This window comes from Labrus mixtus, chromosome 17 (genome assembly GCF_963584025.1).
Source record: "Labrus mixtus chromosome 17, fLabMix1.1, whole genome shotgun sequence".
NCBI classification, from domain to species: Eukaryota; Metazoa; Chordata; class Actinopteri; order Labriformes; family Labridae; genus Labrus; species Labrus mixtus.
Genome location: NC_083628.1, coordinates 2,172,351 through 2,184,909, shown reverse-complemented (window position 1 = coordinate 2,184,909; position 12,559 = coordinate 2,172,351). Strand labels below are relative to the sequence as shown.

General features: G+C 40.8%; 2 protein-coding genes across 3 annotated transcripts; both read left to right on the top strand.

The window, feature by feature from the left end:
- Window positions 1-344: 344 nt before the first annotated feature.
- Window positions 345-2,465, top strand: LOC132992336 (E3 ubiquitin/ISG15 ligase TRIM25-like). The gene has a single exon (XM_061061579.1). It carries the CDS (start codon window positions 580-582, stop codon window positions 2,302-2,304), a length of 1,725 nt encoding a protein of 574 aa, XP_060917562.1. The 5' UTR covers window positions 345-579; the 3' UTR covers window positions 2,305-2,465.
- Window positions 2,466-4,985: 2,520 nt separating this feature from the next.
- fbp1b (fructose-1,6-bisphosphatase 1b) lies at window positions 4,986-8,483 on the top strand. Of its 2 annotated transcripts, none has more exons than XM_061060727.1 (8): window positions 4,986-5,227; window positions 6,039-6,201; window positions 6,941-7,033; window positions 7,190-7,330; window positions 7,441-7,578; window positions 7,679-7,798; window positions 8,151-8,340; window positions 8,450-8,483. In XM_061060727.1, the coding sequence occupies exons 1-7, from the start codon at window positions 5,058-5,060 to the stop codon at window positions 8,337-8,339; spliced, it is 1,014 nt and encodes a 337-aa protein (XP_060916710.1). In that variant the 5' UTR covers window positions 4,986-5,057; the 3' UTR covers window position 8,340; window positions 8,450-8,483. The 2 variants fall into 2 exon arrangements, with proteins under 2 accessions (XP_060916710.1, XP_060916709.1); XM_061060726.1 differs by having other exon boundaries at window positions 4,988-5,227; window positions 8,447-8,483.
- Window positions 8,484-12,559: the final 4,076 nt, after the last annotated feature.

The following is a 12,559-nucleotide window of genomic DNA, read 5'->3' as shown; positions in this document are numbered from 1 at the left end:
ATGATATGTGTTTTATTGTTATCCATTTCTGTAGAGAAATAATGGTTATATGATACTTAAAGCTGCATACTGTAAGTACGTGGTACTTTTATAAACCGAACAAAGGACAACGGTTAAACAATAAAAAAGTTATTCAACAGGTCTTGAGGATCTGTAGACAAGAACAAAGAATACAAAACTGAGCAATGGATTTAAAAAAAGGAAGCACTGCCTGTTTTTTCTTCTTCATTCTTTACTGTATGAAAGTATGAATAATATTGACTATATTATATATTGTATAAACTGTTGAGGGCAAAGTGTCCTCTCTCTACGTCCAAATACTTTATCTGCATGCTGTAAATCCCAGGTAACACCCTGCATATTACCTAATTAAAGGACTGAAATCTCTTCCCCTTGCAGTGAACTCTGATCCATCGAAATAACTATCTGATGATCCCTCCCCTTCATCTAAAACAGCTTGGTGTGAATTACTGGAACTGAAAAACCAGTGTCAACAAGAGCAGAACGGTTGTCGTTCATCAGAGCGCTGACTGTGTTTCTATCCAGAGAAAGAGGAACTATTTGAACCATTGAGTAGAAATGGCTCAGCGAGGAAACCAACTGGACCAAGACAGATTCTGCTGTTCCCTCTGCCTGGATCTACTGAAGGTTCCGGTGACTACTTCTTGTGGACACAGCTACTGCATGAAGTGTATTAAAAGCCACTGGGATACAGAGGATGAGAAGAGAGTCTACAGCTGCCCTCAGTGCAGACATGTTTTTACACCGAGGCCTGTCCTGTTGAAGAACACCATGTTGGCAGATTTAGTGGAGGAGCTGACTGAGAAGACTGGGCGCCAAGCTGCTCCTGCTGATCACTGCTATGCTGGATCTGAAGACGTGGCCTGTGATGTCTGCACCGGGAGGAAACTGAAAGCCCAAAAGTCCTGTCTGCAGTGTCTGGCCTCTTACTGTGCGAAACACCTCCGGCCTCATTTTGAAGTACCTCCATTAAAGAAACACGAGCTGGTGGAGCCCTCCAAGAAGCTCCAGGAGAACGTCTGCTCTCGTCATGATGAGGTGATGAAGATATTTTGTCGCACTGATCAGGAGTCTATCTGTTATCTGTGTTTAATGGACCAACACAAAGGTCACGACACAGTCCCAGCTGCAGCAGAAAGGAGCGAGAGGCAGAGAGAGGTGGAGGTGAGTCGACAGAACGTCCAGGAGACAATCAAGTTCAGAAAGAAAGATTTGAAGTTGCTTCAACGGGAGGTGGCGGTTATAAATGGCTCGGCTGATAAAGCAGTGGAGCACAGTGAGAAGATCTTCACTGAGCTGATCCGTCTCATGGAGAAAAGACGCTCTGATGTGAAGCAGCATGTCAGATCCCAGCAGCAAACTGAAGTGAGTCGAGTCAGAGAGCTTCAGGAGAAGCTGGAGCAGGAGATCACTGAGCTGAAGAGGAGAGACGCTGAACTGGAGAAGCTGTCACAAACACAGGACCACAACCAGTTTCTCCACGACTACCCCTCACTGTCACCACTCGTTGAATCTACACACTCGTCCGGCATCAAGATCTGTCCTACGAGGTACTTTGAGGACGTGACAGCGGCTGTGTCAGATGTCAGAGATATATTACAGGACGTCCTGAGAGAGAAATGGATAAACATCTCACAGATAGTGACTGATGTGTATGTTTTACTATCAGAGACCATGACCAGAGCTGAGTTCTTAAAATATTCATGTGACATCACACTGGATCCAAACACAGCACACACAGATCTGTCATTATCTGAGGGGAACAGAAAAGTAAATTTTGTATGGGAACAACAGTCTCATTCTAGTAATCCAGACAGATTCAGTCATTACTCTCAGGTCCTGAGTAAAGAGAGTCTGACCGGACGTTCTTACTGGGAGGTGGAGTGGAGAGGAGGAGAAGTTTGTGTCGCAGTCGCATACAAGAACATCAGCAGAGCAGGGAGCTCAGATGAATGTGGGTTTGGCTACAATGACAAATCTTGGGCGTTAGATTGTGACAACGGCAGTTATAACTTTTGGCACAACAAAGTCAGCACTCCAGTCTCAGGTCCTGGGTCCTCCAGAATAGGAGTGTACCTGGATCACAGAGCAGGTATTCTGTCCTTCTACAGTATCTCTGACACCATGACTGTCCTCCACAGAGTCCAGACCACATTCACTCAGCCTCTACATGCTGGACTCAAGATGTATTATGTTGGATCCACTGCTGAGTTGTGTAAACTGAAAAAGACAGAAGTCATTGTCCCTCACTGCACACAGATCACATGTCAATCAAAACATTAGGTGGCGGTACTTCGGCATCTAAATATCTGTTGTCGTGTTTTGATCTTTGATTTTTTTTTTTTTTAAGGTGGCGCTCCTTCCTGTGTCTCTTCAGCCATGGAGACTATCTCTGCTCATGATGACTTTTGTTCACCATCTTTCAAAATTAGGTGACGATCAAATATCGACGTGAGCTGAGAATATTATTGTGTGATACATTTTTGAAACTCTTGTTTTTGTCTTCTTTTGTCTTCAGTCTGAAATGTTCAGAACTTTTCTTTGTGTGTGTTTTTTTTGTTCCTGTACAACTTCAACCTGGTGATGAAAGTTTTGGTCTCACAGTGAAAGTGATGTAACGAGGGAAGGTAGAATAAGACGACAACATTTCACTCTTTGCTTTTTCTTCACATTGAATCCCCTTGTTGTGATTTATTTCTACATGAAATCAAACTTATTTTTCTTCTTCTTCTTTGTGTATTTTGAGGCCTAAATCGTTTTGAACAGAATGAAAACTACTTGCCTTATCTTCTTTATTGTATATACTTTGTTCTCACCATTTTTTTGTGAAGAAATCTACAATCACATTGACTTTGATTTGTTTGTCACACCAAATCTTGTTGTTGTTCTGATAAAGTACTAAGAGGAAAAAAAAGAGAAATGCTTTCTATTGTGACATCTTGAACTGTAAACATGTTGATTGTGGTGATATGAAAATCATTCACCTGTGTTATATGCTGTAAACAGGCAGCACTAAACAGGTACACCAGGAAACCATGAGTGAAACTACCGCAGAGACAGCGAACAACACACTGAGTGACTCAGCTTTTACAACCAGTCAAAGATTTCAACTCTGATTCTTTACATGAAGTTACAAGTATTCCATGTTGTTCACTCAGAATTCAACAAGTCACACACATTTGAACAGACTCTTATTTTTCTATGTACATATTTCCTATCAGTCAGCTAATTTATTATAATTAAGCAGAATATTTGTATTTAGTCTGTATTTTAGCTCTTATGTAAATGTGTGTTGTCTGTTTATTTCTTTGTTTCTATTTTTCTGTGCAAGTTGCTTCAAAACCAATTAACCCTGGTGAGGTAAATAAAGTTGTTTGTTTGATTAATCGATTGATTGATTTATTGATAGGTTGATCACTTTAAGTGAAAAATGTAGCCCCTCTTTTCTTTCTTTTTTTCTGCAGAGCACTAAAATAAAACTCTGATCGATCCAGGACCAGGTTTAGAGTTACAAGCAGAGCATGCTCATTAGAATCGATTCAATGCCCAGACTTCATTTGTTCTCATCTACTTGTAAACTGCACAGCGACATCGTGTGGACACTCTGGAGAATTGCATTTGACAATAGACAAGCAAGGCAACAACACAAGGCAATAACAATTCTTTATAGGCTACTCCCCCAGCGGAAAATGTGTCGTCACAGCCTTGCACAGTTGGTACACAGGTAGAGAAAAGATAAACATATGATTTTAGGTAACCCATTTAGGATGTGTTTGTGTCTATGTCAGGCTATTTAAACCATATCTTAAAGTTATTCAGATTGTATTATTGCACAAGCAGAGTACAACAAAGTTTGATGGATGTCCTTTACAGTGCAGATGGCATGAAGCAGAAAAAACATGCAGTTCATTAAATAAATAAAACACAATATTGCACACTCCTTGATATTATGCACACGCTGCATGTGATGCACATTTGCAGGAGGACAATCATATTATTATAATATCTACTGTATGTGTGGTTTTTGCAGGTTTGCTAATGCAGACCCACAAGAGCTGTGGACGTTGTGTGGTTAACCATCAAACATCACATCATGACGGAGGCTATTATCATGGCTGCTATCCTGTTTAGTTCAAAGTTCAACTTCAGCTCTCTGTTGTGAAACAAAGTCTATTCAACTTCTCAGGTCAGCTCATATTGTAAGTCATGTGTACGACTACGGACACTGTGAAGTCTTTGTACCTTTCCACGTCTGTTTCCCAGACAGAGATGGTCATAAAGCGAGTACATGCACGCTGCAGAGATAATGCTCGCCACCTCTGCCTGCAGCTCCCCTTTACCTCTCAAACACTGTTTTATCAGCAGCATAAAAAATGAGGTTTGAACTTTGAACTTCTGCAGGATCATGCAGAAAAGGAGTCGTTTATCCTGCCGTGCAGATTAACTTCTGTTACCCTCATTAGTGTCATTAGCGCCACCGTGAGGAGTCATGAAGTAATGACACTGTGAGTCAAAATGGCAGAGAAATCTGTCCTCACGTTTTCACATTTAAAAAAAATAAAATGTCACTTTTGTCACCAGCGATTCTTCCGATAACTGTACCATGAGTCAGGACTACAGGATATATAAGTTTATGTTTTGTAAAGTATTGCCCATAATAAAAACACGTGAAATAAAGGACAAATTGCTCAAACTAAGTCGTACTTTCACATTGCAGATGTAAAAAAGCAACTAATCTGAAGTCAAAGTGAGCAGGGATTAAATCAGGCGAAGGTCTTTTCTTTTTTGAAAACACAACAAAATGTTCCCTATCTGTGAACTTTGCTCTTTTAAACCCTCAGTCCCAGAGGTGATCAAACCAACCCCCTGCCTGAGAGTGAGAAAAGACACGTTTGATTGGTTCAAAGAGCCTCACACCCCCCGTCCCTCCTTCCCCCCTATCTCAGTTCTAGAGTCCACTTTTTTAACTCCAGGATTACACTCACCTTTTTGACTTCATAAGACATTAGGGTCCCGGTTCCACACCTGACAGCACGATGTCTGACAGAGGAGCGTTCGACACCAATGTTGTGACCCTCACCAGGTTTGTCCTGGAGGAGGGAAGGAAGGCCCAGGGCACAGGAGAGCTCACCACCCTGCTCAACTCCATCTGCACGGCCGTCAAAGCCATCTCAACGGCTGTCAGGAAGGCTGGGATCGCTAACCTGTGAGTAGGATAAACTCTTCATATCGTTTTACAAAGTGAGACTAACAGAAGAAACATGAGCATCTCTAGGGCATCCAATAGTTATTACAATTATTACTGAGACAAGTCAGGGACTATAATATGCACCCATCTAAACATTTAAAAACAAATACCACTTCAGCGAGATTGAATACCCATTAAATTCAGATTTGTAAGTCTTAATTTCTCCTCCTTTCCATTGCATTAGTCATGAATATATGTTCTAAACTTAAGGTGCATTTTGACATCTTGAATTAGTTCTGTACTTTCTTTTGAGGATGGTTGAGATGGTTAAATACAAAGAGAAAGTTGTGCAGTCACAGAGAGCATACATGTTCTGCAGTAAATAAAGCTTTGCAGACAAACAGAGCATGTCTTGCAACCTTTTCCTTGTAAAACAATAAATAAATCATGCACCTTATTCAACACTCCTGAAACATTTTTGAAATGTTGACGTCACATCATGTCATTGATAAGTACATCAGCATGTTGGGAGACTGATCAATGAGTTATCTACATTTCAAAGCGGATTCAGACCCCGGCCAAAGGTAAACTTAACTTGTTGTGTACATTCACTCGGGGGCAAAGGTCAAGAAGATAATGAGGTTTTCTTTCCATTCTCAATGTGGGCCTAAAAACACAATTTAACAAACATATCACGAGATGTTTCTTGTTGTTTTTATGGGGTTAATTAATGCATGTCCTTTATTACTTTTAAACTGTGTCAGAGGAGCTTTTACTCAGGCTTTGGTCTCAGCTAGTCAGTCAGTCTCCTCTTTTCCTCTCTTGGAAGATATGGCATCGCTGGAAGCACCAACGTGACGGGGGACCAGGTGAAGAAGCTGGACGTCCTGTCCAACGACCTGGTCATCAACATGATCAAGTCCTCATTCACCTCCTGTGTGCTGGTGTCTGAGGAGGACGAGAAGGCCATCATTGTGGAGCCAGACAAGCGGGTACTTTCATCTGCGCAATAAAGACGTGAACGGCATAAAATGGCCGATCAGTGGGATATGAAACAAAGCGATACAGAATACGATCTTATCTTCAAGATAGAAACGGTAAAATACCGTATTAGGGTATTACGATATGATATAAAACTACAAACCAACATGATACAACGAAACACAACACAACACATGATGTTGAAGATAGGATAAGGTTAAATACCTTATGTTGGGGCGCTGGTGGCGCAGTGGCTAGTGCGCGCACTCCATATACGGAGGCTGTAGTCCTCCAAGTGGGCGGTCCAGGTTCGAATCCAACCAATAGCTCCTTTCCTGCATGTCATTCCCCACTCTCTCTCCCTGATTTCTGACTCTATCCACTGTACTATCTCTCCAATAAAGGCACAAAATGCCCAAAAATACATCTTACAAATACAAAAAAAATAAAAAACCTTATGTTATGGCACCATATGATACAATATGATCCCATACGATTTCATAAAATGTATAAATATGATACAAAAAAGGTGTCAAAACAGTACAATACCATACCATACTGCTCTACACTATACAATATGATACTGTACAATTCAATACGATTAGATGCAATACTGTACTGTGCTGGTTTTGGTAAGGAGACGATGAGGAGAATTTGTCTTGGTCTTGAACAGATATTTAAATCAGAAATGTCTTCTATTTCTGGTTTTAATTACAACATTAATAATATTTTTTTGTTCTCACCTGACAGGGAAAATACATCGTGTGCTTCGATCCACTGGACGGCTCCTCAAACATCGACTGTCTCGTCTCCATCGGAACAATTTTCGCCATCTACCGAAAGGTGAGCAAACTGTGACGCTTCATGCTGCTCATAAATGCAATGAACATTTTAATGGATTTTCCTTGATTCATTAAAAAGGGTCAAACTTGCAGTGTCCCCAACAACACTACTGCCCTGCAAACATATTTATGACCTATTTTACGTGTCGTTCCACAGACCACAGATGATGAGCCGGTGGAGGCCGACGCTCTGCAGCCTGGAAGGAACATCGTAGCGGCAGGTTACGCTCTGTACGGCAGCGCCACCATGATGGTCCTCTCCACGGGTCAGGGGGTCAACTGCTTCATGCTCGACCCTGTAAGACCAGAGTTCAGCTTAATGTCCACCTAATGTCATTATACATAATATTGTGTTTCCTGCTCCTTTTTTCATCGTTTATTTCATTTTTCATCGCTTTTATTCTTCAGGCTATCGGTGAGTTCATCTTGGTGGACCGAGACGTGAAGATCAAGAAGAAGGGGAAAATCTACAGTTTGAACGAAGGATACGCACAGCAGTTTTACCCAGATGTGACAGAATACCTGCAGAAGAAGAAATACCCACAGGTAACCGGTTGTACACTGGTTGCTGCCTTTTTATTAACATGACAAAACATGGCAGTTGTCCGTTATATAATTAAAATGCTTTGTGTGTTTGTGTTTCCAGGACGGTTCCGCTGCATATGGCAGTCGGTATGTTGGGTCTATGGTCGCCGATGTTCACCGTACTTTGGTGTACGGAGGAATCTTTTTATATCCAGCGAATGTCAAGAGTCCCAAGGGAAAGGTGAGCATGTGTGTGTGCAGCCAGATTAGTCTCAAGAAGAATAAATGTACACAGAAGGATTCACAATTTCACAGTTTAGGATTTATATCTTAATAACCCTCTTCATTGACCGCCTTTGTGTGTCCTACAGTAACTACACAGCTTTGTACATTCATGAATATGTGACCTCTAAAAATCAAACCTAAACCTTCACCAAAAGTGAGATTAGTCCTACACAAACATTTAAATTAAACCTGTGCAAGAAAGAAAAGAAAACCTATAAACAAAAAGTAAAAACAAAATTGCATGGTGACCTTTGTTATGCATTTATATTCCTATAAAGTCACACCTATGTCCTTTGTTTACCTTCAAGCTGAGGCTGCTGTATGAATGCAACCCGATGGCGTTCATCATCGAGCAGGCAGGAGGCCTGGCCACGACAGGATCTATGAACGTTCTGGACATCCAGCCCACCTCCATCCACCAGAGAGTCCCTGTGGTCCTGGGGTCCCCTGATGATGTGCAGGAGTATCTGGACATCTGCAAAAAGCAAAAGAAATGAGGTATTTAACTCCACTACTTATCAATCCTACACAGAATCTTATTAAAGGTACATATAAGGAAACGTTCTGGGATAATTAAATCACTTTATGTTGTTTTTTAATTCAGCAGGAAAAGTCTGCTGCTGAGAAACCAAACAACAGCAGAATGAAGAGGCTCATCAGGACGCTCATCGTTTAGTGTTTTCTATTCATTCCCTCGACTGTATTGAAAAGGAACCAAGCTCATCACTGGTCCCGTTAAAGCCTGCCGCACACTGTGCTTATTCCATCTCGGTGCTGTTTGTGTTATTTGTTGTAGACACACAATGTATTTTTTTTTTAAATAAACACATACAAAACAATGCTGATGTTCTTGAATATGTTGAAAAGGCCATCTGCATGCATGGGTTTTCTGCAGAGACTTTAAATATAATTGGACAACGCCTGAGTGACGTCACTGTCTGTTACTGCAGGGGGGGGGGGGGGGGGGGTGGGGTGCTGGAGGCTTATTGGCAGCAGCCGCCATGTTGGAAATGCTGTCTCAGCCTAACTTTCAGTTTAACCTAACGACAGGCTGAGAGCTGGAGCTGAGGCGGGATTTAAGACTACTGACCAACCGTTACACCGCGCCTACCTGTCAATCATGTCAGCTATGCGCCTAACTATGGATAACTGGTAACATTCATAAACTCACCCCCAATACAGTGTGTGCCCATGATGACAATAACCAATCAGACCTATTTTTTTTTTTATTCGAGGTTGTAAACATGTTCACATTTCATTTTTTGAATGGGTGTGTATGTGACTACCCGTGCTTCTGCAGCCAGCCTCTAGTGGACACTCAAAGAACTGCAGTTTTTTTTTTTTTTTGCACTTCTGCATCGGCATCAAGCGATACTGGGAGGCTATATTAGGCATTGCATTGTACTTGACAGCCATCAGCAGCCCACCCTGAAAGGCCTTAGCAGACCCAGAAAATGTTTCCAAGCTTTGCCGCACTACTAATGAGCCATAAAGACTCACAGAGACAAACACAAAGATCCCAACAGACACAAAAGCCTTCATTCAATCAATCATGTTTATTTAGTGAAGCTGTTCTTGTGGCTCTGCAGAACTACAATGCCTTCAAAGTCAGCGAACACATAGTCTGTGTCTTTCATCATCATGTAGTGCAGCTCCAAGCTACGGGGGGAAAACTAGATTACGATTCTGATATGAAACTAAATTAGTTTTTTTAATAACATTACATTGTTTGAATCCCTGGCAGCTTTCGTCACTTGGAAACTTGGCACCGCGCTGCAGAACAGTTCATGCTGCCTTTACTTCTCGGCCATTTTAAGCCTTTCTGAGTGCTCTATGTGAGTCATATGAAAGTTAAATTTTGTGAATTGAAAGCAGATGTTTGATCAGAAATGGGATTTTCAGTGCTTTTGAAAGAACTTCTTTGTATATGTAAAGCATATTAAAAAAACCTAATTCATGCAGCTCCAGCATGCTGGACGGGATCCATATTGTCTGGTATTCAATAAAAAGCTCAACCACTTCCTTTGTTTTATATGTGTTTTGTTAGTGTCAGCATTCAAGGGGGCCCCAGCGCCCATGAGACACACACAAACACGTACACATTACAGGCACACTTGTTTATTTCCATCGTGTTCAGACTGTGTATGATTATAGGTTACTGAGTCAATATTTAGATTGAGCAGGAAAAGGAAAAAAACCCAGCCTGCGTCCCTCGCTACCGCGTGGTGTGTGTACAAGTATGCATGTCTGTGCTCATGTGTATCGATGGGATGACATATGTAGGCTTGAATCTCTCCTTTAATGCATGGCCATAGGTCCTTATCGTGGGTCTAAAAATTAAAATTAAAATTAAAATTAAAATTAAAATTAAAATTAAAATTAAAATTAAAATTAAAATTAAAAATAAAATTACAATTAAAATAAAAATAAAAATAGATACAAAATAGCAAAACAATACAGACAAAATACATCTAAATGAGATGAAAGTCAATCAGTGATTTTTATGTTCAGGTTGTGTGTTAGAGCGTGATGCATTAAAGTGCGGAATTTAGTGGGGAATAGCGAGAAAACAAACAAAAATATAAATAAATGAAAAACAAATAAAAAATTAGTTAGAGAGAAAAAAATGTATGTAGGCATGTAAACATTAATGGAAAGAAGATCAAATTATATAAATGTAATAATGTGACCATCATAAAAAGAGAGGGTAATAAATATATATATATAATAATTCAGGCATATCTTCTGACTGAGTAGCACATCTCCCAATAACAGAGAGTATAAAAAAACATATTAGGGATTCTAAAACTAAAATTATTGTTACCTCCCAGAAGATGGAAACAAGTTGAAGACTATTCATCCCAAAAAATGTCCCAAATACAAAGTCTGTGAAACTAGCCGGTGTGTGCTCAGAGACAAAAGATTAAAAACTGTACGCTTTCCTGGAACATGTTCAGCCAGCGACTTCTATTATAAACAGGATTATCTCTGGCAGGTTGTGTGTACCATTAAACGTCTCTATAAACTCAGTCATCAGCCTACACATTGGACCTTACCGTCTCATCGCTTGTTTAACAGATCAGCATGGCTTTCCTCAGAAACAGTGATGGAAGGCAGGCTTGTAGAGTCTGTGTTTAAATTCAACATAAACTCTGAACCCCAAGACCACCCTGACTGGAGCTGACTGCGAAACCAAATACCGCCTGGAGGTTTGCGAAAGGGACCCATATTTGTACCTGATACCCCCCCCCCCCCCCGTCTCATCAAGTTCTCTAATTTTGGAGAAAACAATGAAAACGTCGACAGGTTTTTCTTGGTAGTTTCCCCTCTACAAGACCACATTTCATACATTTACACATCAAAAACCTTGAATCTAAACAGACATCTGAGGTACTTTGGTGCAGTCTCTTGTTACTCCGTCACTTTTTTTTTTGTGCAAACTGATGTGGCTGTATTGGTGCCAAGTTGGATCTGAGAACATTTCCCAGCAGTTTAGAGGGTTGTTTTCTCTAAAGTTATGTTACCAGGCAACATTTATGCTTACCAAGCGCTGAGCCGACTCTTTTTTTAAGTTTACCTTTGACAGCACACTTTATTAAATAACCATCTACTCCTTTTTTGACGCCTGAATCTCTGAAAACTGCTTCACCTAAAAAAACATCTATCTCAGCAAAAAACAATTGGCAGAGCTTCAGAAAACAAACAAACAAAAAAAAAATCTAAGAACAAACCGACCCTGCAGGAAGGTTTTATCTTTCATTCTGGTGGTTTCAAATACAGTAGTAACCATGGTATTTTGTGGTGTTCGTCTGTGGAAGCGGTAAACACATCGTCTTGATTTATTCTATGGTGTCATGGATTGGGGACTGTAGGACCGGACCACCACTGCTGCTGCTGCGTCTTACAAAGGGAGGTGTGTTTAGATTACATGCATGTGGTTACTGTCACTGAAGACAGTCTCATCTGAGCTCTGACCACCAGACCGGTGTCCGTGCTGAGGATCTACTTCCTCCTTGAAGAGAAACATCGGTTTATTAGTGTGGTTTTATTATCCTCTTGTTTGTACTCTAGAGAAGTGATCGTATCAGTACCTGACCAGTGTCTCTGTGTCTGCACTGCAAGCCTGAGCAGGCTTTCTATTGTCCAGTATAACAGATTTTACTGCAGGTTTCATTAAAGTCTTTATCTGTGATTTTCCACACTTAAATATAATATAAATCAAGTATATCCTCTGAAAATAACTCTGTGAGTCATGACTGTCTACAATGGGTGTAACACCCGAGTCCCACTGTCTGTGATGTTTTCAGAGTTTTCAGCTTCAGTTTGTTTACATCGTCAGGACGGCCGGCTGACTCCTCCCCTTGTGTATAAAAGTAGTTTAATTGAGGGACTAGAGAAAAGAAGAATAACAATAAAAACGGCTCTGTTTTGATTTTGAAAACAATATGTGTTATCCTTAGTTAGGCGCTTAGCTGACATGATTGACCTGGGGCAAAGTGTAACGGTTTGTCAAGAGGTTTAAAACCCGCCTCAGCTCCAGCTCTCAGCCTGTCGTTAGGTCGACTGAAAGTTAGACTGAGACAGGATTTCCAGCATGGTGGCTGCAGTTTGTTTACATCACAGGGACGGCCGGCTGACTCCTCCCCTCGTGTATAAAAGTTGTTTAATTGAGGGACTAGAGAAAAGAAGAATAACATACTGTACTCACTGCTTAACT

Bases quoted from the DNA above. Each gene is read 5' to 3' on its own strand.
- LOC132992336 (XM_061061579.1), top strand. From the start codon at position 580: ATGGCTCAGCGAGGAAACCAACTGGACCAAGACAGATTCTGCTGTTCC.
- fbp1b (XM_061060727.1), top strand. From the start codon at position 5,058: ATGTCTGACAGAGGAGCGTTCGACACCAATGTTGTGACCCTCACCAGG. The intron at 7,034-7,189 runs GTGAGCAAACTG...GTCGTTCCACAG, and splicing joins TTTTCGCCATCTACCGAAAG to ACCACAGATGATGAGCCGGT. The intron at 7,579-7,678 runs GTAACCGGTTGT...TTGTGTTTCCAG, and splicing joins AGAAGAAGAAATACCCACAG to GACGGTTCCGCTGCATATGG.